Below are 27975 nucleotides of genomic sequence, written 5' to 3'. Positions count from 1 at the left end.
TTTTAAATGTAGAAACTTTGGTTAATACAAATAGTATGCAAATCCATGGCTTCAGCTTGATTTTATTCCAAATTCTGAAAATGTCCGTATAAACATGAAAAGAAAACGCTTGTAAAAACTCAGTCTTCTGTTGTAGGAGGTAGCCAAAATACTATTTCCAGTGTAGAGTTTTAATCCTTTCATATTGCCGCCTTAATCCAAGAGCAAGCCTGGCAGCGTATCACTGACTGAAACTAGGCCCTTTTGCATGCCAGTTCAGCTCCAAAAGTAGGTCATTGGCAGAAACCCAGAAGCAGAGCATCATGCATCTCAATCAGACAAACCATTCTGTGTGTTTAAATCCAGCAGCTAAAGAAACAAATGGTCATTAATCTTAAAATAATATTCCTGAAGTTGGCAGTACTTGCTCTAGCCATGGTTTTGAAAGAACAGAATTTGTCTCCTAACCACTAGCATGCTAGATATTAGGTGATTGGGATACTGACCTGGAAATCCTTCTAGATCAAACAGAAGACTTCCTACTTTATTTCATACTAAGCCCAAGTCCTTGAACATAATTAGAAATGCAGATATACAATTACTGCGAAGCCTAATCTTATTAGCTTTCTAAGTCTTGGAATTACTAGCTTGCAAGTACACTAAGTATGCTTCATTAACAGGGTATAGAGGCCTTGCTACTTTTTAGTTGTACACCAAAGAACAAATATCCTTACCAATTCTTCTTATTATTTCCTCACTTTCATCTTCAGTGTTGGATTCAAATACAAGACAGTCGAAGGTGCTTTGTTCCGAAGACTCGGGTGAAACCCTATACAGTATAATGTATTGAAAATTATTCTTGCCTGCATGGCCAAATCAATCAGAACAGGTTACACTAAAATACACATTCAGGGCCTATGCGGATTTTGCAGATGTATTATTAAACAAGAGATTGACACAATAGTGGATTAATTCCACTTCATTAGTGATGCTTCCTGGATGTTACATTATTGTGCAACGAACTTTAAAAGCCCTGAAATATTTGTAAGGTGAAGTCACAGGATTTCAGAAAGAAGCTATGGCCTGTGCACAGCATTGAAGGCAGGATCATATATAGCCAGCTTGAGACCCAACATCAGTACAAATGAATGCACAATAAAAGAACATCTGGAAGAGCCTTAAAACACAGCAGTCAGTAGGGTAAAATAACAAAGTGACAGAACACACAAAAGATTGGGCAAAGAAATGCAGCTGACTCCAAAAGCATGTAAGAATCTGGGCTAATCAGATTGGCAAAGGGAGGGAATCCCATAATGAGGTACTGATGACAACACTATGGGCAATCTTTGTTCATTCTGCCCCATCTTAAATTTAACACTAATCCTTTAAGCACACTGGCAAGCTGAGGTACTGCTAACACATTGCTTCTGACCTTTACGGGACCTGGGGCCTGGCTCTTTGTTCAAACTTGGGGGCACATTGTGTCATTGTGAAAGTGCTGCTGTTGTGATGCACCTGAGGTCAGGCTACAGACTCCAGTAGCAAATCTGGTGTTTTCCCCCCTTTATTTTTCTTCAGTTTTACAAAAGCATCAAAATTATGCTAATAGATGCATAAGCAAAGCATATTTGTAGTACAGTGGTATCTCTGGTTACATACGCTTCAGGTTACAGACTCTGCTAACCCAGAAATAATACCTCGGGTTAAGAACTTTGCTTCAGGATGAGAATAGAAATCGTGCTCCGGCGGCATGGCAGCAGCGGGAGGCCCCATTAGCTAAAGTGGTGTTTCAGGTTAAGAACGGACCTCCGGAAAGAATTAAGTACTTAACCTGAGGTACCACTGTACTACTGTTGGGACGCGCCTAAGATTAGGTAGTGACTGGGTAGCAGGTCTCAACCCACCAGCTGAAAGGTCAGTGATGGCTAAACTAGGCCAGGGTGAATTTCCCCCCAGACAACCCAAGGGGCCTTGGGGTATTCCAAATAGGATGGATGATTTTATCAAAATAAGAGGCAGACGTACAATAGAGTATGTGCTCAAAAGCATTATTTACATAGGCTCAGAGTGTATAGTAAGGGATTTCAGCAGAATTGCTGGCAGGGAAAACTGAACTTTGAAAAGATCCACTCAAAATCCAGCCTGCTCTAAATGCATTGCTGCCCCATGCAATTACGCAGCCAGGGATAATAGAATCCTGGTGTAGTGTATCTCTAGGTATGTGGGTAGTTATTTTTAACTCACACACTGCAGAAGGCGAAGAGATTGTTGCTGTCCAGACGCCGTCCCACACAGGAAATGTCTGTATAAGAGTAACGAAACAAAACCTGGCAACAACATTGAGTGATCTGATAAGGCAGTGGCCTAGAACTCATTATTTACAATTTTATGCTCTTTGTTTTCTAAATGTGTGTGAATGGACCATGATCAACACAATCAAATAGAGATTTTGTTGTAGATTTAAACAAATAGCTCCTCTACGTGCAACCTATCTTCCTGTAAATCTCACACATTATAGGCAAGTTCTACCTAGAAGAAAGCAGCTAAATTCAGTGGCCTGCATTCTATGAATAATTTTGACATAAAATATTTAAATATAGTCAGGACAAGCACAAACAGTAAAGAAAAGTACTCTAACCTTTGAAGCAGCTTTCTCTTGAACAACGACTTCTGTTTCTTTGACATCAAATAAAACCTCCTGTGAAAATATATTCAAAATGTTCAAAACAATAATGGGTAAGTAAAATGCACTGTTAATTGTCAAAACGCCTGCAACAGAAAATGAACAGATAAGCCCTGAGCATTTTGCTGGGATTTCAAGTCTTTCCCTCATTTTTGCTTCCTTCAACTTGGTGTGATTTGGGGTAGAAATAATCACAGTGATAGCCTCAAACTGATCACTTAACAGACTGCATAATTTTCACAAAATTGCCAATGTAAACATTTTTATGTACGTCATATAAAAATAGTTGGTGTCAATTTACGCTCTCAGATTTGCCCTATTGTAGTTTATAGCACTGACTTCAGTAGCTGTATATGGATTTTTTTAAAAAACCACAAAATAGTTCTACCAATCTATACGTTTGATGTATTAATGTATTCACAAAAGAGTAATTTAAGCTCAGTCTCACCCCACAGGGTTATTGTGAGGATAAAGTTTGGGGGTAGGGAAGAAAGCAGAACAATGTACACAAGCCTTGAGCTTATTAGACAAAAGAATAATTTAAACCCACTGCTTTAAATTATGTTCCTGACATGAAGTACTTACCTGGGTTGAATAAAGATGCACATGTGAGTAATTTGCTACATTATGAGCTACCCAGAAAACAAACCAGTAGCTGTCTTGAGTGCCTTCACTGGAACAGAAATTGACTTTCTCCAGCACTGGGGAAACACAAGTCGCATGCTATGCCAGCTCATTCTGGCAACGGGGTGAAACAAATGGCCTTATTTATTTACAAAGCTCATCCACCCCATCTTTAAGAGGGAAACACTTGGGCATTCTGAGCTGCATAGCTCAGAAAGGGGCCATGCAGCTAATTAATCTCCCTTTGGTCCATTCATGTTTTGTAAGTGTTTCCTGGTATGGTGCGATGGCGCATCCGATGGTGGTGGCATCTTGCAGGTACAACAGGCTGGATTCAGCTAAGTTAGTGTGCTAGCATAAGTCCCACTAAGCCATGGGGCCTTCCCCCCTTCTCCCCATGGGATATGATTCCATAGGGCAAGCTGAAACGCCAATGGAACAACTGGAACAGCGCAGCATTGAATTCCTCTTGAGTAGCAGCTGCTCTTGCATTGCTGCAGTGGATACTACTGTGGCTTATAATAAGGTCTCAGCGTTGTGGTCGTTTCAAACCACCTCCATCACTTGTTTGCTGGTGGGATCAGGCGTTGTTTTTCGAAAAGCTCAGTCTCAGAAACCCACAGTAGGTGAGTTGTTGTTGGCCAGGCAGACAGACTGGATGAGTCTAGAACCAAATTGTACAGAGAGAAGAGGCTGGGGCTCTGTTTTCACTAAGATGGTGACACAACTTCAAACCTTTATGTCCATATTTAAATGGCAAGGACTCGTGCGCAAGTAGTAAATTGCAAACATCAGCTTCAAGCAGTTTTAAGAGTAAGTGTAGGCTGGGGTGATTGTCTGATTAAGCCCCTCCCTCTCTTTTCTTTTTTGACAGCTTCATCTTCCCACGTATGCAGGAGGGAGAGAGAGAAATCTATCCTGTGTGTTTAATGGACTATAACCTTGAATTTTTATTTGCCCGCATTTCTATAGTACCCCAATATAAAGCACTTTGCTCTGTCATAGAAATACAATCAAGGTGAAAAAGCATAGTGGTACCTCGGGTTACATACGCTTCAGGTTACTCCGCTAACCCAGAAATATTACCTTGGGTTATGAACTTTGCTTCAGGATGAGAACAGAAATTGTGCTCCGGCGACGTGGCAGCAGCAGGAGGCCCCATTAGCTAAAGTGGTGCTTAAGTTTAAGAACAGCTTCAGGTTAAGAACGGACCTCCGGAAAGAATTAAGTACTTAACCCGAGGTACCACTGTACAGGCAAAAATGCAATGGTCTTGGGAGTGTAGGAGAAACATGAGAAGCTCTATACCATTCTTCTTTTAAAAAATGGTAGAAGGGGGGAGGATCTCTTTAGCAGGTAGCGCATTAGAACTCAGGTCTCTCACTCCTCACAAATTGCATGCCAACCTGACAGGAAAAAAAGGAGGTTGTTTAAGGAGCCAGGCTGTAAAGTATGTTGAGGAATGTGTGCTGTCTCTCCAAATCCTGTCCTGCTGGTAGACTTATAAAGGTCTGCAACTAGAGATACGGCCACCATTTGGGTCTCTCTGTTGATTTTGTAGCCTTCGGGCTGGAATAAAATCAGTTTATGTACGTTTAGTGACTTGCTGCAGTGTTGTTTGAAGTGGCGACTTCTAGCTGCTGCAATTAAGTGACTGGTTAAGAAAAGTTCACTCAGGTCTCATATCCAATCTGGGACAGCAGTTCTATACTCATCAAGGCCAGGACTAGGCCTGGTGGTAGCTGACAGTGTGGTAGGGTAGAGGAAGAGGGCACACATTAAACACATTTTGGTGGTGGGGTGCATTAAACCCCCCCCAATTTAAAGAATTTACATATCACACAAAGGTACCTCAGGAATTTTTAAAATCTGAGGTAGTCAACTCTCTTTCCTCACGCACATGATTTAAGGGAGGGTTCTCAGAGCTATTTCTAAAGAAATGTGCAACCGAGCGCAGAAGGCATTACGGAAACTGTTAACATGCAGAACTGAATGCCCAAAGAAGTAAAGCCTTGTAGTAAATTAGCCGGTGCAGGCAGGGGCTGATGGGAGTGTGTAGTCTGCAGGGCAGCAAGTTGGGGGGGGGGACATAATGAATTGTTTGTGGTGAATGTGCCAAGCTAGGTTGCTCCGCTCCTCCTCACTCTGGCATTCCCTGAACCAGCCTTGCTCCTCCTGAACCATTGTTTGTAGTTTGTTTCGCTCCAACAAACCACAATCTGTAAGCCAAGGCCAAACTTTGGCAACAGGTCAAGGTTTGTGGAATGTTTGATGGAAACAAATCATGACCTCTGGGTTCAGATGCCGAACGGTAAGGCAGGGATCATAGTTTGTTTTCGTCAAGCGTTTCTTGGCAGCTTTCATATGAAATTGTAATTCCTAGACTTGTAGAAGGGGGTATATATTTAGAGTATTCTTTCTCCAAAAGATCTACCAGAACTGTCATCACTATACTGCACAAGTTCAGCGAATACAATTAAAGTTTCACTATTTAATAGCTTTTCAGATTCACCAAGTTTTTTTGTGAATGGTACTTGTCAAAAGCAATTATCTGCTTGCTGCTATTTTGTTTCTTTCCCTTCCACAACGATGACTACTGCTTAGTTGTCGCAAGCCATTTGATCAAAGGAGGAAGAAAAGAAATACTCCTTCAGTTTCAAGTAGATTCTTTATTTTTTCCTCACAGGTTATAGGAGTACAAAAGTTGGGCCTGTCTCTCATCTTGTGTTCTTGACTGGAGAAGCTCAATAATTTTTGCGTACATCCCAAATTGGAGGGCTTTTGGTTGCTAGCCAAAAGCGTCTTTTCCTTTGAGAGATCTGGTTAAAATTTTGTTAGTTTGCTGGACTAGGGCTAGAGAGATCCAAGTTCAAATCCCACCTCAGTCACAAACTTCAGTGGGTGAATTTGGGCCAGACAGCATCTATTAGTCTAATGTATCACAAAGGGTCATTGAGAAGATAAAGTTTGGCGGGTGGAGAAGAGAACAGAACATTGTACACTACCTTGGGCTTACTTGAGGAAAGATAGCGGAAGAATGAATAAAAAAAAGTAAGGTTTGACTCTCCCACCTATCAATAATTTTGCCCTCATAACCTATAATCTGATTTAGCAATTCCTCACAAAGAAAGAATGGGCAAAGAGTTATTGCGGTCAAACTCCAGCCTGCTTAAAATTAAAAAACGAACAAAAATTGAGAGGAAAAACCAGACGTATGCAAAGGCAGAAATATACAAGAATGCATCTAACAACTGTAAGCCCTACTCATGTGCCAGTCTCCACATTTTGGAAAAATGTCTCCACATTTTGGACTGTTAAAGCAGGAAACGTACCTGTCGTGGCAAATGTTTCTCTAAAACCATAGGTATGCCTTGGTCTAACACCTCTTTGCTTCCATACTGAAAATAAGAATCGGAAAGGTGTAACAAAAATAAAAGACATAAACCAATAGCAAGGAAAGCTAAACAATCCTCCCTTCTCTGTCCAAGACCCAGTCTCACCTTTCCTACATTGACGTGGCCTAAGTACCGCAGGTTGTACAGCAGCCTGAGGAGAAAATGGTCACAATAATTAATCCACGGTGTCTATAAGTAGCTCATTCGTTTAGACCAGGGGGAGGGGATGGCAGTTCAAGCGAAACAGGCCGATACCAGAACAAAATGTACATGGTGTGCAACAATTGTGACAGGCGTGTGCACGTTTATATGGCTGCTTTTCTCCACAATAATCAAGCGGTGATTGCACACACCAAAATGGATCTCCTCCTTCTGGGTACATAATGAGAAAAGTGTCCATTTAAACATACACACACTAGTCACAATTGAGATCTATATTGTTTAACCATACCAGAGTGTAAAAACGTAACGTCGGCCCTACTGGCTCTCCACGATAACTACTGGCTCTGGGCAAGAGGTCTGTGCCACAAGAACAGGCTCTAAATATGTGCACAACAACTGAAGTGGAATTCCTAAGCTGGTTTGACCTTAGAAACTGCTTTACCTCACTCCCCACTCACCTCAACTTTCACTGAAATCTTGTTTTGAATAAACATTCACAAACTTTTTATTTATAATAATCAGCTAAATAGTTTGAGGATCTATACAACTTTGTAACATGCAGAAAACAGTATTCTTAGAGAAACCAAAGACTGGAACTGAGGGAAGTCGTGGGGGTGGGGGGGTTTTGTGTGGGAGGGGGGAGGGAGGAAAAATGGGGGGGGGACAAGGATGATATGTTTTTGGATAATATGTCTTGTTATAATTTTGAATTTAAAAAAAACTTAAAAAAAACTTTCACTGAAATCTTATGTGCCTTCCCCTTTCAGTCCTCCTCATTCAACAGGGTGTGAGGAGCTATTCTCTCTTTGGTAATATGCAGGGGTTTGTTTTTTTAGCCCAAACACACTGGAACTCCGTTCCGGCACCTCTCAGGTGGGCACCATTACTGTTATAAGAGAACAAGGGAGGCGTTCATGGTGAATTCCGGCACCTATTTTTCCAGAAAAATAGCACTGGTAATATGGGCCTTCCAAATCTTCCTCTCAGTTTGGCATGGGATTTTATTTTCGTGTCCCTTCATGGCCCTAGGTGGCTCAAAAGCACCCCCAGTTGTAAACATAACACTGTTTTGCTGCTGTTGTGTGTCTCTCTCACGAACCACGTGATCAGCCTAGAGCTGTGTGGCAGGTGGAAAACAGCCCAAGGACCCTAACGTTCCCACCTCAATTACAGGCTGCATTCAGAATGAATCCATGCTGACTACCTTTATTGTTACCGATTGCCGAAAGCTGGAGCCTGCAACCGTTTTGCTGCCGCTCTGCTCCCCTGGCATCCCCTACCTGCCCCCCTGCAAGCACCGGTCCTCTTTCTTTTCCTTGTGCGTGTGCTCATGCTGGAGCTGGAAGCTGGGGATTTTCTCCTGGAGGATTTTCAGGTAGGGGAGAAGCGGCTTGTACATCCCTCCATCGTGCCACTTCCAGCGGATCAGGCGGAAGCTCAGAGGCTTGCCCTTGTACTTCTGTAGCACTGTCCCAGCCTGAAGAGAAACAGAAAGGTTGAGAGCATGGGCAAGAATTTCTAGCACTGCTCACCTGGCACTAATCCCAGTTACAGAGGTTACAAGCTTTTTTCTGTGCTATTCTCACAATACAGTGGTACCTTGGTTCTCAAATGCCTTAGTACTCAAACAACTTGGAACCCAAAGTGTTTGGGTTGCGAACCTTTTTCGGAAGCTGAACGTGCTCCATTTTGAGTGTTACACTTCTGATTTTAGTGTTACGCTTCTGATTTGAGTGCCACACTTCCGTTTTGAGTGTTACGCTGAGGTCTGTCTGTTTTTGCTATTTATTCTGCGTTTTTGAGGGTCTTTTTTCTTTGTGACTGTGTGGAACCCAGTTCAGCTACTGATTGATTGATTGATTGATTGATTGACTGCAGTACATTGTTTATCACTTTCATTTTACTGTATGGATCAATGGTCTTGTTAGATAGTAAAATTCATGTTAAATTGCTGTTTTAGGGGTTTTTAAAAGTCTGGAACGGATGAATCCATTTTGCCTTACTTTCTATGGGAAAGTGCACCTTGGTTTTGGAATGAACTTCTGGAATGGATTAAGTTTGAGAACCAAGGTACCACTGTACATAAAGGAGCACATCTTCATATTTTTCTCCCATAAGGAGGAATGGATCCAATAGAGGGACTAGTACGTTCAGTCTGGGAAAAACACAATTCAGAGGCAGTATGACAGCCACCTTGAAATATCTGGAGGAGCGTCACATAGATGAAGGAGCAAAGTTCTTTTCTGGTGATCTATAAAGGCTCAAACTTCAAATTACAAGAAAAAGGATTCAGGCACTAAGTTCCAGAAAGAACTTCCTGACAACACAAGCAGTGTGCCTTGGCAAAGTGGAAGTTGTAACTCTGTGAGTGGTACATTACAGCGAATAGAATTCTTTAAGGGAAGGAATGTGTTTCAAATGTGCTTTAAATATATGGCGTCCACACAGCCTGACTAGACCTGTATGGGATTGCACAGTCATGAATTTCCATCTGTCAGGCAAGCCAGATCTGACACTTACATGGAAAGCATGAACAAAGCTCCCAGTATAAGATATTCTGCCCCAGCCCCCCGCCCTGACAGAAATACATGTAAGCAAACAGCTTGATTTGTTCAACTTTGCTATACTCAGAGGAAGCACAGTAAAAAATTTCTCTTGATCCAAAAAAATACTGAAATATTTAGGTGATTGGGGTTTTTTTTGTTTGCTTGTTTTAAAAAAACCTAATTAATTGTATTGCTAGCTCTATCACAACTGTCTGAATACTGAGGTTCAAGCAAGACTGGGCAATTTGTTTATAATATTCAGCTGTGGTTTCCCCACTAACTGCAGTAGACAAGGAGTCTATAGCTTGCCGTTGTTTCAAGCAGATTCCTATGCATCCCCAATAGTTGTCTTGATCCCCACATTTCTCATACCTATAAACATTGTAAAAGAAAACTTTAAAAGCGAGCAAACCACTGGTATCAATTTAAGTTTCTGAAATTCTAAAGTAATTATAACAATTCTATTCATTCCTGCAGTGCAAACCTCTACACTTTTCAGAAAGAAAGAAAGAAAGAAAGAAAGACATTTTGTTTCCCAGTCTTTCTGTATCCCTCCCACACCCTCAATTCTTCACCATGATCTCCAGGTCAAACACCAGAGCTTTAGCTCTGCACAGTTCCCATAGCAACACCACACAGCCATCTCTTCTGCTCCATTCTCAGGATCTCAGGCAACACAGCAGCCTTAGTCCCCCGAGACCAGAGCGTTCCCTTTCACACCTGTCCATTGCATGCGTTCCTCAGTGAAGATCCATTTATCTCATCAATAACATCTCCAACCAGCACCACCTCATCCACTGCTGCCTGGCTTTGGGGGAGCACATTTACGATGAAAATCCGTCCATCCAAATATCTGTGACGAGAAGAGGGAGACGAAGGGGTGGAGAGAGACAAGGCAAGAGCTCGCATTGAAGAGTTGAGGTACCACATACTTGAGCAAAGGAAGGAAGATCACAGGGGAGAAAGAAATGGCGAATGTCTTTTAAAAGAGATTTCTTTCTTTCTTTTGCTCAGAATGATGGGGAAATAATAGATTCCACACCAGGGATAGGGAACTGGTGGCCTTCCTCATGTTGTTAAGACTTCAACTCCCATCATCCCCTAGATTAATGGCGATGTTTGTTGGGGCTGATGGGAGTTTGAGTCCAACAACATTTGGAGGGCCACAGAGTTCCCCATCAACTACTCGTTCATACATTCTTATTTTCTGCATCTATAGGCTACCTTTCAGGGTTTCGCTTTTCAACGTGGTTTCCAACCACCACCACCACCACCACCTTTAATGTTAAGCAAACTAGCACAAGCTCCCTGAAGATGAAGGGCTGCAAATGGCATGGTTAAGATCAACCCAAACTGTGCAAGGCAACCCTCACACAAGAAGCTTGCTTTGTGGATGTCTTGTCCACCCGGCTGCACTAGAAGAAACCACCCATATGATTGGTTGCTTATGCAAACGGTGTCTTTGGCAAACATGAAAAATGGGTGTAGCATTTTGTGGGTCAGGCTTCACCAAAGCCCCCTTCATTAGAGGCTCATATGTAGGTGGTAAAAATATGTACTCAATCATTGGCACTGCGCCTCTTCTACTTCTGCAAAATTCTACTTCTGCAAAATTATTAGGGCAAAAAGACTATTTGGCTCGGATAGCCTACGGCGTTTAAAACCAGCGTTAGGTTGCACAAAGACAAGGCACAATGGAAATCCTTCGCAAGCCAGAGCGCTGCAGCTAATTTGCACATCTGTTGTGTACCATCAAGGTAATTGCACAGGCTTGATGGATGCCAAAACTGGCAGACACATTACCCTTCTTGAGAGACATCCTTTTATGAAATGCTTAAGCCTCATGGGGATGGGAATCTCAAACGTGAATGAACAAAACTTGGAGCTGGCTCCTCAAAAATAATGAATTGCTAGACGTTACTGTGTAAGCCTCCCAGCAATTGATTGTACATCACTGTTCTTTCTTTGTATGTTCCTTTTTATGAAGCATTTGCTACTAAATAATAAAAATGATTTTTTAAAAAATCAAATAATTACTGGAACTCTTCTTAGCTGGTTTCTGTGGCGTTTGCACTTATTCCCACCCGATTTTTTCCTTCTGCAATGCAGTTGATTGGGATTCTTGGGGGTTTACAAGCTCCTCTCAGAAGTGCTCTAAAAGGCCATGTACGGCCTGAGGACTACATGTTGCACAGTAGTAGGCTGAACTCCCTTGTCAACACTAGGATTTCTACCTTGCAGAAAGCGCTAATCTTTATTGCTAGGCACAGGCTCAGGTCACGGTTTGTCAAAGCCGCTGCTCTTAAGTTACAAATAACCAGGGGCGAGGGCACTCAGTCATTCTGTACGAGCGTAGAATTTGCTACTGGGTACGGAATTCAGCATACTGAAAATGACAAGCTTTGTTTTTAAAATCCAAGTTTATGGTTACATTTTTAGTTTGCCTTCCTCCAAAGAGCTTTGCAGAGAATGCATGGTTCCCTCCCTTCCTCCTCACAATAACCCTGCAAGGTAGTTTAGGTCAGGCATAGGCAAACTCGGCTCTCTAGATGTTGTGGGACTACAACTCCCATCATCCCTGACCACTGGTCCTGTTAGCTAGGGATGATGGGAGTTGTAGTCCTAAAACATCTGGAGGGCCGAGTTTGCCGATGCCTGGTTTAGGCTGAGATATAGTGACTGGCCCAAGTTTGCCTGGCAAACTTTGCAGCTGAATGTACATTTGCACTTGAATCTCCAGCATTTTATAGTCCAATCATCAAACCATAGCGGTTTCCCTTTGTATGCTTTTATGGCTGCAAAGACTAGCACATTTGCAAAGTCAATCAGGATCCAATATGGTTTCAAATAGGATGGGGGACCACGTGTTAAGAGTCCATTGCAGGGGGCTGGACTAGAAGACCCTCTGGGTTGCTTCCAACTCTATGATTAGTCTGGATGAATGTGGGCAATGGCTGGTGAAATCTCAGAAGTCAGGCAGGGAGATGAATGGAATTTCCAGGCCTGGGAGAGGCCCTGCCCCTTGCCAGCTCCATGCCTTTAGCACAAGCGGAATACACTCCACAAAACTGTATCAGGCTGACATTCGTTTCAGTGACCAACTCTCATTGTTCCCTATGGGCTTTATCTTACAGATCCACACCCGGATATTTATTTAAAACAATGGATTTTGTACAGAAGAAGTTCAAAGCAACGTAAGGATGTGACAGGTCTCTTACCTGAGCACCATTCCCAGCTCCCTGCAGGGGACAGTTTCATAGGTCAGGCACACCTAGAAAGCAGTATTTATCAGTGTGGTATCCAGCAAGCTTGAATAAATCCTCCTTCAGAGCCTTGGTGTAGATGAGAAATTTTGCTTCTTATAGGGGCGTTGGCTTTAAAGGAAGGCAGTGGAAGGCCCTGAAGCCTCAAGTTCTCCATTTATCCTCAAAAGGCTCATTGGGATGAAACACTGTCGTGATGCTATACTGTGTGTCTTCAGGGTTAGAGGCTTCTAGTGCAATCCCCTTTTAGATATCACCACATCTTAAATTAATTGATCCCTAATCTGCAGAGCAAATGATCAAAGCCCAGAGATGCTAGACTCTGACAAGTGGACCAAGCATAGTCTTGCCCTGTCTTTACTGATAACACACAGCAAAATAATAAAAATAAAATCAGCCACAGGCCAGTGTCACAAAGCCAAGGATGGAGAATTTGTGATTCTCCAGATGCAGTTAAGACTCCAACTCCCATCAGTCCCCTGTCATTACTGCCAATAAACAGGAATAATGGGAGTTGAAGTCCACCAATACTTGGGAGTGTCACAGAGTCCCCATCACTTCATGAGGTCAACCTGAGGCTGATTTTGGCAGTGCAGAAGTACTTCAAATAATGTACCACAGACCCTTCCCCTACCCCAAATACCACAAACGGAAAGATGCACACATAGTGCAAAAGCGAAACAAAAGAAGTGCCATGGTCAGATCACTTCCTGGTGCAACTGGACTTCTCCGCAACCCTTCCCCTCCGCAGGGAGGTGGGACCGATTCGGATGGTCCGCCCCCGCCACTTAATGGATCCAATTGGCTTCCAGAGAGTGGTAGGGGATGCTCTATCCCAAGTTGATGGCCTTTCAGCTGATTCCCTGGTGGCCCGCTGGAATGCGGAGTTAACCAGGGCTATTGACTGTCTGGCTCCGAAGCGCCCTCTCCGACTGCATGGAGCCCGGACAGCCCCGTGGTTTTCCCCGGAGCTGAGGGTGATGAAACAATCGTTGAGACGGCTAGAGCGCCGGTGGCGGAAAACTCATTCTGAATCAGACCGGACACGGGTTAGAGCTCAACGTCGAGCCTACCAAGTGGCAATGGCGACGGCGAAGAGGGCCTTCTTCACCGCCTCCATTGCATCTGCAGAAAACAGCAGCAGGAGACTTTTTCAGGTGGTTCGCAATCTATCAGAACCACCTGTACCACCGGGGCCTGGTAGGGACCCCAAGATCTCCTGCAATGCTTTTGCAAAGTTTTTTGCAGATAAAATCGCTCAGATTCAGAAGGAGGTAGACTCCACCGTGGGAGCAGGGCCAGGGCGGGAGAGTGCTAGAGTTCTGTCTGGTCCTGTTACATGGGATCAATTCCAATCTGTTACCTCCGAGGATGTGGACAGGCTGCTTGGACGAGTGAAACCGACCACCTGTCTCCTTGATCCTTGCCCATCCTGGCTGATAAAAGCGAGCCGGGAAGGGCTGGGCAATGGGCTCTGCGGGGTGGTGAATGCTTCCTCTGTGAGGGAGCCTTCCCAGACCCGCTGAAAGAGGCGGTCATTAAACCGCTTCTTAAAAAAACATCTTTAGACCCGGCCAATTTGGCCAACTATCGCCCAGTCTCAAATCTGCCATTCTTGGGCAAGGTGATTGAGCGGGTGGTTGCTGAACAACTCCAAGCACGCCTGGAGGAAACGGACCATTTGGATCCCTTCCAATCGGGATTCAGGCCTCACCATGGGACTGAAACTGCCTTGGTCGCGCTGGTTGATGATCTCCGGCGGGCTAGGGACAAAGGTGAGAGCTGTTTCCTAGTTCTGCTGGATCTCTCAGCGGCCTTTGACACCATCGACCATAACATCCTTCTGGACCGTCTAGAGGGGCTGGGAGCTGGGGGCACTGTTATACAGTGGTTCCGCTCCTTCCTCCTGGGCCGTGTCCAGAAGGTGGTGGTGGGGGGTGAGTGTTCAGACCCCTGGGCTCTCACTTGTGGGGTGCCTCAGGGTTCTGTCCTCTCCCCCATGCTTTTTAATATCTATATGAAGCCGCTGGGAGAGATCATCAGGGGGTTTGGACTGGGTGTTCATCAGTATGCAGATGACACCCAGCTCTACCTCTCCTTTAAATCAGAACCAGTGAAGGCGGTGAAGGTCCTGTGTGAGTGCCTGGAGGCGGTTGGAGGCTGGATGGCGGCTAACAGATTGAGGTTGAATCCTGACAAGACAGAAGTACTGTTTTTGGGGGACAGGAGGCGGGCAGGTGTGGAGGATTCCCTGGTCCTGAATGGGGTAACTGTGCCCCTGAAGGACCAGGTGCGCAGCCTGGGAGTCATTTTGGACTCACAGCTGTCCATGGAGGCGCAGGTTAACTCTGTGTCCAGGGCAGCTGTCTACCAGCTCCACCTGGTACGCAGGCTAAGACCCTACCTCCCCGCGGACTGTCTCGCCAGAGTGGTGCATGCTCTAGTTATCTCACGCTTGGACTACTGCAACGCGCTCTACGTGGGGCTACCTTTGAAGGTGACCCGGAAACTGCAATTAATCCAGAATGCGGCAGCTAGACTGGTGACTGGGAGTGGCCGCCGGGACCACATAACACCGGTTCTGAGAGATCTGCACTGGCTCCCAGTACGTTTCCGAGCACGATTCAAAGTGTTGGTGCTGACCTTTAAAGCCCTAAACGGCCTCGGTCCTGTATACCTGAAGGAGCGTCTCCACCCCCATCGTTCAGCCCGGACACTGAGATCCAGTGCCGAGGGCCTTCTGGCGGTTCCGTCATTGCGAGAAGTGAGGCTACAGGGAACCAGACAGAGGGCCTTCTCGGTAGTGGCGCCCGCCCTGTGGAACGCCCTCCCATCAGATGTCAAAGAGATAAAGAATTACCTGACGTTCAGAAGACATCTTAAGGCAGCCCTGTTTAGGGATGTTTTTAATATGTAATGCTGTATTGTTTTTAATACTGATTGGGAGCCGCCCAGAGTGGCTGGGGAAACTCAGCCAGATGGGTGGGGTATAAATAATAAATTATTATTATTATTATTATTATTATTATTATTATTATTATTATTTAAAAACAGCTTAGATTGATGCAAACTGGAATCCTTGTTCTGTGGCCCAGCTGAAGCCAGAGCCCTACAGCATTTCAGAATAGCTGAAGTTGTCCAAGTACAATGATTTAAAATTCTTAGCTGTCAATGGACTTGGGTTCAGACTCGGTTCAGAGAGACATAGAGTTCAAGTTTCTCAAATAGGACTTTATTAAAAGGTTGAATGAAAGACCCATAAAGCACTTTAAAAATTCACAAAGAGCCACAAAGTGATTTAATCAAGCAGAGAAATCCCAGAGGTGTTACCATTTCCCTGCCACAAACCTCCATGCTTGTGAGACATTAAAATGTAAATAGGAAAAAACCACCACATAAACATAAAGTTCCAGTCCAGAGTAGAGGCGCCATTTTTGGCCTGTTGCTACAGGTGTGAAACAGATGGTGCCATCCCTATCTGTAAGCAGCAAGATGGGAGAATACCATGAATTGTACAAAAGGGGGTATTGAGAGAGAGGATTAAAACTTCTTACCGGAAGTTGCCAGCTTTCATCCAAGAAACTGGAATTCTACAAACAGAAAGAATGGCAAACTATGAGAGGTCAAGCCAGAGGTTAAAAGGAAAGGTGGGAAAATACAGCTATTAATCCAGCCTTGTTCGGACTACATCTCTCGTCAGAACCAGCCAGGATGTGCTCCCTGGAGCTGCTGGGAGTTATAAATCAAAACATCTGGAGGATATTAAGCAGTGGAAGCTGCATAAAACTTAGGTCCCCAAATCATCAACTACTGTACCTGCAAATCTAGGGAGAAATTCATTTCTGTCACCACCAGCATCAGAGAGAGGAAAGGCTCTGGAAGGAGGAAATCAAGAATCAAAAATTGCTGCCAGATTTCTGACCAACTTTATATATTCATTTATTGGTAGGTCAAGGGACACACTGAGAACCCGAACCAAGAAATTTCAAACTTGCAATGGAAGCAAGTCTCCCTAAAATAATATTTGAGCCTTTCAAAAATGTAACCAATGCAGAACAAAGGCAGGTTTCTCAGCTGGCGCCACTCACTTGTACCACACGCAGATTGAACGGGCAAATGTTCCAGAAAATAAAATCTTTACAAATAGTAAGGGTGGTTCCTACAGATCAGCTGCATCATGCCTTGGTGGGCAGGTGTGTGAGGCCACTCAGGTTGCACCAACAGGTTGAGAAGGCAAGATGGGAATTTTGCCCACAGGCTCAATCAAACCGTATACACGAGAAGGATTCAGCAGCTGCTTACACAGTTAGAATTGTGTAGAGATCTGCAACCCCTCCATAGCTACTCTGGGAATCTAAAAAAGCAGATTGGTGGTGACCCTGGATCTAAGCACATAGCTGGAAGCTTCAGGCAATCACCTTCCTATGAAGCTATACATGTCACTCTGTCAGCTTGTAAGTGACAACTGTGCTGCTCCGAACCATATGAATCTCCATAGATTTAAATAATATTTTAAAATATGAGTTGAGGTGGCAGCTGTGTGGGACTTGCATTTCCCCAAGCAATTACCTGCCTCTCCTCAGGGAAGCCTGCCTCACACCCAGGAACCACGGCAATAAAATCTCATCGCCACTTGGCATTCATCTTCTCAAACCAGATTGTGGGGAATTCAGGGTCCAGATTTCAACTGCCTTCCAGGTGAAGTTGTTAAATGAAGCCTGACCCAGTAGCTGATCCCATGACAGTGATAAGGAAAAAGTCACTAAAAGTGCCATACAAATAGCTTTTGGGATGATATTCTAATAGAAAACAGGTAAGGAAATGCCCTTTCCTGCACTTTATTCTACAACCCATTACCCTTCCCCAAGGAAAAGCACTAATAGGAAGTATGGCTCTTTTCTCTTCTCGTTCCCAATAAGGACACTGCAACCTTGGCTATGAGCCAAACTGTAGTTGCCCTCACCTTCATGCCTCCTGGTGCCACTGAGATCTGCTTCCCATGTAATGAAGGCAAACACGTGCTTACCACTATTGTGAGCGCACATGGTAGAGACCCATGGCTAGTCCCAGCTCCCTGGGTGCTTAGAACATAAGAGCTGTTGGAAATGTGTGTTTGTCACATACACACACAAAGATTTAAACACATACATTAGAGACCTTGACCTCTTTGGAAGGCTGTAAATAAAATGACCTAATAGAACATGGCAAAGTGTGAAGCAGACTTCTTTGTTGCTGCACATGGACAATTCTTGGTGGGAGAGGTGAAACAGAAGGGTGAAGGGGCCGGGAAAAGTCACAGATCAATCCTCAGCAATACTACAGAACACTTACGTTTACTATTTACAACAACTTGATTGAGGAAAAAGCTGAGAAGAGGAGTAACGGGAGAAAAATGTGGAAACAAGACAAAAGGGAGTAACATAAAACTCAAAACAGCAGAATCCTGTAACTGATCACCCTTAATGAAGTAACAAATAATGAGCCACAATTTTAATGAGTCCTGAAGAAGATTCAGTTGCTTGCATTTTGAAAGGCTCGTTATGGGAAAACCTGCCGGTGTTACTTAACACACACAGACAAACACACATTTTTGGTGTAAGAATGTGCAAGCTTATGAACGGCATGAAGGCTTTCATCCTATTTTTTTAGGCCTCCAGACAGCAATGGCACAATCTCGACACGTCTGGCACTTCAGAAACCTATATAATACATTGACTAGCTGGAGGTTAAGCATGATTTTAATAACTCCAGAGCTCAAAACAGATGTTGTTACAAACCACACAGATAGTGCCTCCAAGGCAATCATGAAACGGTGCATCTGCCTTGCCAGCAAAGCTTATGAAAGGACCTGACAATCTGCGAGTCCAGAAAGGAGGGTGTCACAATGAGAAAGACAAAAACCAGCCACTGATGTGGAGGGAGGGCACAGCAGAATTCACTGGCAAGGGAAACGTGGAGCTACCAGAGGCTGCATGCCTTTTCACAGGTAGAGGGCCTCAGCAGCATCCTGGATGCCACGGGTTAACAGGGCACACAAAGAACTCAAGTCTACGGCCTTAACCTCCTTATCACCTAGCATTGTTGTTGGATGAGATTCCAGTGGGGCTGGGCAGAATATATATCTACATTGGTCCTGCAACATGCCTGTACTTTATTGAAACAAATATGCCCATTCACACCTTTATAATTAGCAACCTTGGGGATGCTAGGTTTTAAAAAAAACAAAAAAAAACAAACAACATTAATTGCATCCTTTTAATAATAAAATTCGGTTATTATGTAGCCAATATGCAACACATCACTGGTCAAACTAGACATGTTGGCAACAGACTTGTGTGTCAGAAAGTTTCCTGATTCCTTATAAAAACTGGAGGGGGCCATTTAAAGTGCTACATTTACTCTGCCCCTTACCTGGGCATCATTTGCCCTATACATTTAAAACAGTATCATGCCACTTTAGGTTAAGGGCATTTAGACTTGTTAGGATGCTCTGGTACTAGGTTAGGACAGTGGCGTAGCATGGGGGGTGCAGGGGGGGCCGGCCGCACCGGGCGCAACATCTGGGGGTTAGGGTTAGGGGGCACAAATCCACGGGTTAGGGGGCACAAATCCACGGGTTAGGGGGCGCAAATCCATGGGTTAGGGGGCGCAAATCCACGGGTTAGGGGGCGCAAATTACTTGCCTTGCCCCGGGTGCTGACAACCCACGCTACGCCACTGGGTTAGGACACCCCTGTTTAAGATGTATGGTGAAGATGGGCCCTTAACACCAATGCAGAATAAATTTAGACATCAATAATGCTGCCATTGAGCTCTGGTACCTTTTCAACTTTGTACAGTGCAGAACCCAGTAACTCAAAAGCAAGGCACAATAAATTTCAGTAACATACTGTGCTACAACAGAATGCAAAATGACTCTCAGGGCACTTGTTATAACTTCCAGAGGCAGCCATGTTAATGCATTTTGTAGCCAAGCAACAAGGAGTCTTCTAGCACCTTAAGGCCTAATACATTTAATATAGCACAAGCTTTTGGAGAATAAGAGTCCACTTCATCAGTGTGATGACCTGCTCTCTTGTACAATGCAATGAGTGTACAGAGATGTCTCTTACCAGATAAGTCTTCATTGCCTAGGATGGAGGTCATTGGATCATACCACTGAAATAAAAACAACTCTGAATAATTATAATAATTTAAATAAGTTGACCACAAAGGTACGTACACATCAGGAACAGGAAACTATTATTAACCATCATAATATCTAGAAAGGAGCATTCATTTAGGTTTGGGATTTTAGGGTCGTCGTCCCCAAGTTTAGGAGATAAGTATTACCACTAGCAGGATCACAGGAAGCTGTCTAACACTAAACCAGGACATTGGTCCACCTCAATCAGTACTATTCACACTGACTAGCAATTGGCTCTCCAGGAGCACAGGAAGGAATATGCCACATCTACCTGTAGGTGGAACTTGAGATGTTCTGTAAGTAAAGCATATGCTTTGCCGCTGAGTTACGGCTCTTCCCCAAATGGGGCCATAGGTTTAACTGCCAAGTTATAATGAACAATTGCAGATTCTTTCTGTTAAAGAGCATTAGCCCTAGACTGAGTACATTTAAAAATCAGCACTGGTTTCAAGATTATAAACATGGTGAATACAGGAATATCCCGCAGACCAGGTCTTTAGCAAAGCACACCTACTAACTTATGTGTCCACTCAACAGAGGCCCCAAGAAAAGAGCATAACAAAGACAGGTATCTGAGTACTCTTATTATTCAAAATAACTTCTCCTTTTAATTGCTCTGAATTACGTCATGTCCCGACCTCAAGCAGCCTGGAAGATCTGATCAACTGCTTAACAGCAACAGCTAGTAACTTCCTATTCAAAGCCAGGCGCAGGAAGTACCGCCCTCGTCCTTGTGCTGTCAGCACCTTCTCACAGGAATTAGTTTTTTCAATCATCATTGACAGGAGGGTCATGCTATAGGAAGAAAAGACTTTGTTATCATAGGGTACAGAAACAAAAACCACGTTCAAGTTACTTCAAATGGGGATATTTCAGGGTGAAAAAGTTATGTGCCCCCTGCCATCCTTTCCTTGATACCCCTCAAAAGTCAGCATGAAGGATTCTGGGAATTGTGACTCCCCTGTGAAGCATGGGTGAGGGACTGGATCCGGCTGGCAGGTCAGATTCCTAATACCCCCCACTCCCACCACAGGCCAACTTGGACAGGTGAGCAGGACCACCCATCTGTTAGTCATCTGGCATCATGGTGATGTCAGTGTGACTGAGAGCTTTTAAAGTTCAAAGACAGTCCCTGTAAAATGGAAGTCAAAAGGAAAATGGCCATTGTGTGAGACACACACACTCTTGAACTTAAAAGAAGCTGATGCCAAAAACCAAACAACCGTACGGGTATTATTACAAAAACTATGAGCACCTCTAATTGTGGGGCGACCTCAGAGTGTTAGAAGAACCCTGCTGGATCAGGGCAAAAGCCCATCTAGCCCAGCATCCCATTTCTCAGAGTGGCCAACCAGATGCCTATCGGACAACCAGACGGCCACAAACAGGATATGAACACCATAGTTACTCATTTATGGACATCAGGTGAAAAAAGAAGAATTGTGAGAGGAGGATAAAAAAGCAGAAAATTAATAAAAGCCTGTACAGTGGTACCTCAGGTTACATATGCTTCAGGTTACAGACTCCGCTAACCGAGAAATAGTGCTTCAGGTTAAGAACTTTGCTTCAGGATGAGAACAGAAATCATGCTCCAGCGGCGCGGCAGCAACGGGAGGCCCCATTAGCTAAAGTGGTGCTTCAGGTTAAGAACAGTTTCAGGTTAAGTACGGACCTCCGGAACAAATTAAGTACTTAACCTGAGGTACCACTGTAGCTGTAATCATGCTTATATACAGAAAGGTAAAGCAGAAAATCAAGTTCCTCTTAACTTTTGCAGTATCATAAAGTACTACTACAGGCCACCCACCTGGGATGGGTTACTTGCGGAAGCTGTTCCAGCCAGTGCCAATAGTCCTTTCTCTTGAACCCCAGAACGGGCTCTGAGGAAGACAAGACGACTTTCCTTTAGGAAGAAAAGCTGCACAGCAAAGTGCTGCGTCGCACAACCAAAGATTACAGACACCATTTCCTTAGCACCAGAAGGTGCTCAGTTAGAGCACATTTGCACTGGACGCATTCCTTGGGGGTTCAGGGTGCTGCCAGGAAGGGTCTGGTTCACTCTGTACACGCATCAGCAATCTGTGCATGATGAAAGGCTGGCAAGTGTGAAGTTTTCTACTGCAACACACACCAAACGCCTTTGCACCAGCAGAAACTGCAATTAGATTTTGTAACTTATGTAAATTTCTGATATCTGCAACAAGACACGAATCCCTCTCCCACCTCGGTCTCTGTACTGCAGTGGTCGTCTACATTGCCACTGCAAACTCCCTCATGGGACATGGCTGATCAACCCTTCAATCCTCAACAATTTTAAACAGCATTGATGGAAAGAACCCTGGAAACCCTACTTTTGGAAGGGTACTAAGACCTCTGAAATATAAAAATTGCAGTGGTCAGAGTTCTTTGGGAACAATAAAAAGTACAGTCAAACCTTGGAAGTGGAACGCAATCCGTTCCAGAAGGACAATTGACTTCCGAAATGTTCGATTTCCGAGGCGCAGCTTCTGATTGGCTCTTGCAATCGGAAGAGCCAATCGGAGGCTGCTTGTCTGCCATGTCAAACATTCAGCTTCTGAGGAACGTTTGAAAACCAGAACACTTACTTCCATTGACGTTCGGGAGCCGAAACGTACGGGAATGTAAATGATCGGAAACTGAGATTTATGAGATTAATGGTCTTAAAAGGGCCGGAAAAATAATAAAAAAGTCTTTTCCTGGCTACAAAAGACCCCAAAGTAACTACCAGATGAACCTCTCTGGGAACAATATTCGGCTACTGAAGTGCCATCAACACCACCAGCAGCAACAAATCACACTTAGGGCCAGCATCATGGGTGGGCATGGCTAAGCACTTGCCTAAGGCCCACACCTCAGGAGGGGCTCAGTGACTGCAGCCCCCGGGACCTGCTTCTCCTTTTCACCACTTGCTCATCTGCTCCTCACTCTTGCAAGAAGGTGGTGGAGCTGCCACTGCCTGCTTGCTCACTGAGTCTGTTTGCCATGTAAGCAGGTAGTAGCAATGATGAGGCAGAGGAGGCAACAGTAGCTGGCAACAACGGCAGGGAGGGGGCAGATAGACAGGGGGAGGGAGTCTTGCCCTGGGGCCCCCACCAGCAGAGATGGCACTGGCTGCACCTTACCTGGCAGTGAGATCCGCTTCACTGGGCTAGGGCCTCTGAAGTCAAACTCCAGGGAGATGCATATAGGAGGAGGTGAACTTTCAGGGATTATTATTACTTATTATTATTAAAAATACTTCTACCCCACCTTTCCTTGTAAGGCTGGTCCTGTCCCACTACTGCCCCCAACTGCAGTGCAACCCACTCCCCACAAAGGAAAATCTCCATGCACAGTACTGTCCATCTTTGGTACAGAAAAAGCCACTCACGTTTTATTCCTTTGCGAAGGATCATTTCCAGGACCTCACAAAAGGACTGTAAGTGTGGAGAGGTGTCTGTGTAAGGGCTGTTGCTCCCCTGAAGGTTGAGGATACATACTGCAAGAAGAGAGAGAGAGAGAGAGAGAGAGAGAGAGAGAGAGAGAGAGAGAGAGAGAGAGAGAGAGAGAGAGAGAGAGGCTTCAAATACAGACTGGCAATAGAATGAGTTAAAATCTAATATTTGTATTTTTGCTATACTTTTCTTCTGTTAAGCAAGGTAAAGGTAAAGGGACCCCTGACCGTTAGGTCCAGTCGCGGACGACTCTGGGGTTGGGGTGCTCATCTCGCTTTATTGGCCGAGGGAGCCGGCGTACAGCTTCCGCCAGAGCAGCGCATGGTAACGCTGTTTACCTTCCCGCCGGAGCGGTACCTATTTATCTACTTGCACTTTGATGTGCTTTTGACCTGCTGGTTGGCAGGAGTAGGGACTGAACAATGGGAGCTCACCCCGTCGCAGGGATTCAAACCACCGACCTTCTGATCGGCAAGCCCTAGGCTCTGTGGTTTAACCCACAGTGCCACCCTTCTGTTAAGATACCAAAGCCCTAATCAATAAGACTATAGTACAGAGCTTGGGAAGGTAACTTTAAGAAGGGCAATTCCCCAATCCCACCCTCCAAAGCAAGCTATCATGCCCTGATGCTACAGAAGTCACCAACTTCCCAGCTCTTCTTTGCCTCTGGGTTGGCAACTGGAGGGGAGGGGCTAGATGGTGTACCCCACACAGCCGGAATTAGTCCAGGGCCACCTGGTTGCTGACTTCTGCAAATCAGAAACCACAAGGCTACTCCTTGCCTGATCGTGGCATGTACAGAATCTCCGAGAACACAACTTTGGGTGCCAAGGCATGGTCCGAGGCACATTATGCAACCACCTTGCTAAAGCTCTCTTTTCCTTTTGCCAGTTCTCAGAACTTTTGGGGAGCGGGGGTTATGTTTCAAATAATTTGAAAACTAGGAGGTACTGTTCCTATTTTCAGAGAGGTAGCCTTCTTTATCCATCTGTAGCAGCAGAAATAGAAAAAGGTTTTGTGGCACCTTGAAGACTAACAGATTCTAGAGTTTAACAAGCACTATATTAAGACTTTCTTCTTTCTGCCCTGAATCGTTCAGCATTCGACTTCCCTGAATGTCCATGAGTTCTGGTCTTATGAGAAAGAAAAAACTTTCCTGTATCCACTTTCTCCGTGCCATGAATTATTTTGTAAAGTTCCATGGTCTCCTACATAAATGTAAAGGTAAAGGTACCCCTGTGCATACGGGCCAGTCTTGCCAGACTCTAGGGTTGTGTGCTCATCTCACTCTATAGGCCGGGAGCCAGCGCTGTCCACAGACACTTCCGGGTCACGTGGCCAGCGTGACAAGCTGCATCTGGCAAGCCAGAGCAGCACACGGAACGCCGTTTACCTTCCCGCTGGTAAGCGGTCCCTATTTATCTACTTGCACCCGGAGGTGCTTTCGAACTGCTAGGTTGGCAGGCGCTGGGACCGAATGACGGGAGCGCACCTCGCCGCGGGGATTCGAACTGCTGGCCATGTGATCAGCAAGTCCTAGGCGCTGAGGTTTTACCCACAGCGCCACCTGCGTCCCGGTCTCCTACATGCCTTTCTATAATTTTTTTTAAAAATCCCAAATGCTGCAACTTTTCTTCAGAAGGGAATCGCTCCCCACCCCCACCCCGATTGTTTTGGTTGTCCTTTTCTTAACCTTTTCCAACTCTAAAATATTCTTTTTGAGATGAGGTAGCCAGAACCTGTACACAGCATTCCAAATGCAGTTGTACCACATATTTGTGGTGGTATATCAGCAGTTTTATTTTCAATTCCTTTCCTGGTGATCTGTGGCATGGAATTTGCCCTTTTCAAGTCTGCTGCACACTGGGCTTATGTCTTCATGGAGCTATGTACTAGTACCCCAAAGTCTCTTGTCTTGGGGCATTACTGCCACTTTAGACCCCATGAGCATATATGTGAAATTAAGCCCTTTTTTTGCCCCAAAGTGCATCACTTTACATTTGTTTGCACTGAATTGCATTTGCCATTTTGCCACCCATTCACTCGGTTTGGAGAGGTCCTTACAGCACAGTTAGCCCCAAGATGTTCTCCTGAACAATCCCATCTGAAATGAAAGGCAGATCTCATCCATTTCGGAAAAACCTCCCAGTGCACACAGTGCATACCATGTTTTATTTTATGTCTGTAACCCACTTCTAGTGCTGTTGGAGCTGAAGGGCTATAAAGAACTATTTTAAACAAATAAATAATTAAATGTGATGGAAGTCCTGAACCAAGAGCAAGCTTAAGCAAATATTGACTGTTCTTTAGACTGCTGTACTCCACCCATTCATTCCACTTGAGGCAAATTTGAGAAAGATGTTCCCTTTCAACAAAGCTTCTCTTTTACTTGTTGGATTATCAGTGCAGTGGATCCAATACTTCACCACCACCACCCAGCCCATAATACAATGTTTAGGCCAATTCCCCCCCTCCTTCTACTTATATTCCACCCTACCTCTAAAGAGCTTCAGGTGGTATATGTGATTTAGCACCCCCTCCATTTTATCACAACAACCCTGCGCAGAGAATAGCCCAAGGTCATTGCGTGAACTGCACGCGTGACAAAGGATTTGAACCCTGGACTCCAGAATGCCAGTCTATTGCTCTAACCATTACATGACACTGGCCATTCCTCTGAAGTTTATTATGGAGATAACAGTTTATGCTAAACTAATATTGAGTGGAGAGGTAGACGTGCATCTAGCTGTATATAATGGAGTAAAAAAAAAGAAAGGAAGAGGCGACAACATTAGGAATTAGGGTTGCCACCTGTCTTGTATAATACAGGTGCCGTATTTCAATGTAAAATGCTACAACCACAGAGAAAAATAATCTACCTTATTTTTGTATAAATGTAAGCTGCAATCATATGCATGCTTACCTGGATCAAGCCCCACTGAACACTGTGGGAATTACTTTTGAGTAAACATGCATAGGAGTGTGTTCTGTTATAGTTCCTTTTTAGTATTTCCCTCTCCAAAAAAAGTGTTATGTGGAGCTCCAGTGACTTCACACTTCCTCCCCAGTGAGTTGTTCCCATAATAGTATAATTTCATTATCTAGATTCTAGAACAAACATGGCAATAAGGAAGGAAGGCAGATGTCCCTTAGTTATGTGTTTGCCTCTTTTTCTGGAATCAAAAGTGGTCACAACTTCAGATGGGGCTTTAAATAAACTGACCAGATACAAGCACTAAATATTTTTTCCAGAGCATGGCGGAGTAGAAAGGATTCAAAGGCGAAGAAGTGGGGAGATATTTCTTAGTTGCATGCTGAGGACCCTCCTAATATAACAATGGAACATAAGAAGCTGCCTTATAACATTAGTCCCTCTAGCCCAATATTGTCAACATTGGCTGGCAGCTGCTCCCCAAGGTTTCAAGCAGAGGTCTTTACCTGCACACCCTGAAGATGCTGGGGATTCAACCTGAGACTATCCTGTATGCAAAACAGATACCCTGTCACTGAGCTACAATTCTTCTCCAACACAAAAATGGGGATTGCCCCAATCTGCCTTCTGGAACATAACTTGACATCTGTCACAATAGCATCTAAGCAGCATATATATCACTAGGTGATATCACTCTTTGAGGGAGGATTTTTCCCTTAACAATCAAGTGGTGTATAATTTTTTTTTAATGAACTAAAGAAGTAAGTAAATAAATAAAACTCTTTGTACTGTAAGCATTTGCTCCCAGGACAGTTACCTCATAGCTCTCGAGCTTCTATTTCCCATTTCTCCGATGCCCCATAAAGTTAAGGTGAGCGCAATAATAAAGCCAAACTTAAATCGACTAAGTTAGGTTAAGATCCACTGTAATCACTTGAGATTCTCAATCAATAAACACGTTTAGGATGGGGAGTTTTTACGCTTGCGTACGGATCTCTTCGCTCTGACACTTTTTTAAAAACACATTTGTTCCCCATGGCAACCAGGGACAAAATAAGAATATTACTCTACCTGACTCCCCATCCCTATAGAGAATCGTGTGGCAGTAACTACACACCTGTATATACCCTGACCGAAAGATGCGTGTATGGTTCTCGCACTTTTTTCCATTCAGCCAAAACCTGGCACCCCGCCTCCTCCCAAACCGTCCCTCTGTCTCCGCTCGTCCCCTCACCTTTTAGCGTTCCCAGCAGCGGTTCTTTGGCACTCATGCTGCCCTCCTTCTCCCGCCCCAACCTTCAGCAGATGTTAACTTGGAGCAGCTTCTAGGGAACCGCCGCTTGTGTCTCCACCCAGTGGAAACAGACCTCAAACAGCCCCTTCCGCAAACACAAGGCAGCGTTCTGGGAGAGGCCATTATCCCTGTAAGCGGGGGGGGGGGAGAGAGAGAGAGGAAAAATAGAACGAGCAGGAAGAAGTGAACATTTTGTGGCTTGATGGGCGGGGGGGCGGGAATCAACGGGGGAGGAGCACATCGGCAGGTTTTGCAGTTGTTATGAATATTTTACCTAGACCCTGGAATAACGATTAAATACTGGCAACTGCTCCCCCTTCTCCCCCATTTAGGCCATTCCGCCAGTTTTGGAACGTTGAGACTTCACCCGCAACAAGTCCTGAACCGGAGGCGCAAAGACTTTAGCTGCTGGAAACTCAGTGTTCGCTTTCAGTGGGTTTACTTTTAGCCGAAGGA

The 27975-nt window shown here is 44.5% G+C and overlaps 1 protein-coding gene across 1 annotated transcript; it reads right to left on the bottom strand.

Moving 5' to 3' along the window:
• Window positions 1-44: 44 nt before the first annotated feature.
• LOC309363456 (uncharacterized protein) lies at window positions 45-27623 on the bottom strand. Its single transcript, XM_081899805.1, has 16 exons — window positions 27460-27623; window positions 23230-23337; window positions 21646-21718; window positions 20477-20633; window positions 19765-19810; window positions 16469-16527; window positions 16207-16242; window positions 12608-12660; window positions 10110-10242; window positions 8124-8320; window positions 6787-6832; window positions 6619-6684; window positions 2618-2677; window positions 2224-2306; window positions 714-808; window positions 45-348 (listed from the first exon to the last, which is right to left on the bottom strand). Exons 1-16 carry the CDS (start codon window positions 27494-27496, stop codon window positions 314-316), a joined length of 1284 nt encoding a protein of 427 aa, XP_081755931.1. The 5' UTR covers window positions 27497-27623; the 3' UTR covers window positions 45-313.
• Window positions 27624-27975: the final 352 nt, after the last annotated feature.

Source organism: Podarcis melisellensis (assembly GCF_964234715.1).
Source record: "Podarcis melisellensis genome assembly, chromosome: 2".
NCBI lineage: Eukaryota > Metazoa > Chordata > Lepidosauria > Squamata > Lacertidae > Podarcis > Podarcis melisellensis.
The sequence above is the reverse complement of the archived record's forward strand: the minus strand, read 5'-3'. Positions and strand labels throughout refer to the sequence as shown.

Excerpts from the sequence above, each read along its gene's own strand:
- LOC309363456 (XM_081899805.1), bottom strand. The coding sequence starts at position 27,496 with ATGAGTGCCAAAGAACCGCTGCTGGGAACGCTAAAAG. Across the intron at positions 21,719-23,229 it reads CCTTCGCAAAGGAATAAAAC|AGCCCGTTCTGGGGTTCAAG; the intron begins GTGAGTGGCTTT and ends TGTCTTCCTCAG. Across the intron at positions 6,685-6,786 it reads GCCACGTCAATGTAGGAAAG|TATGGAAGCAAAGAGGTGTT; the intron begins GTGAGACTGGGT and ends TCTTATTTTCAG.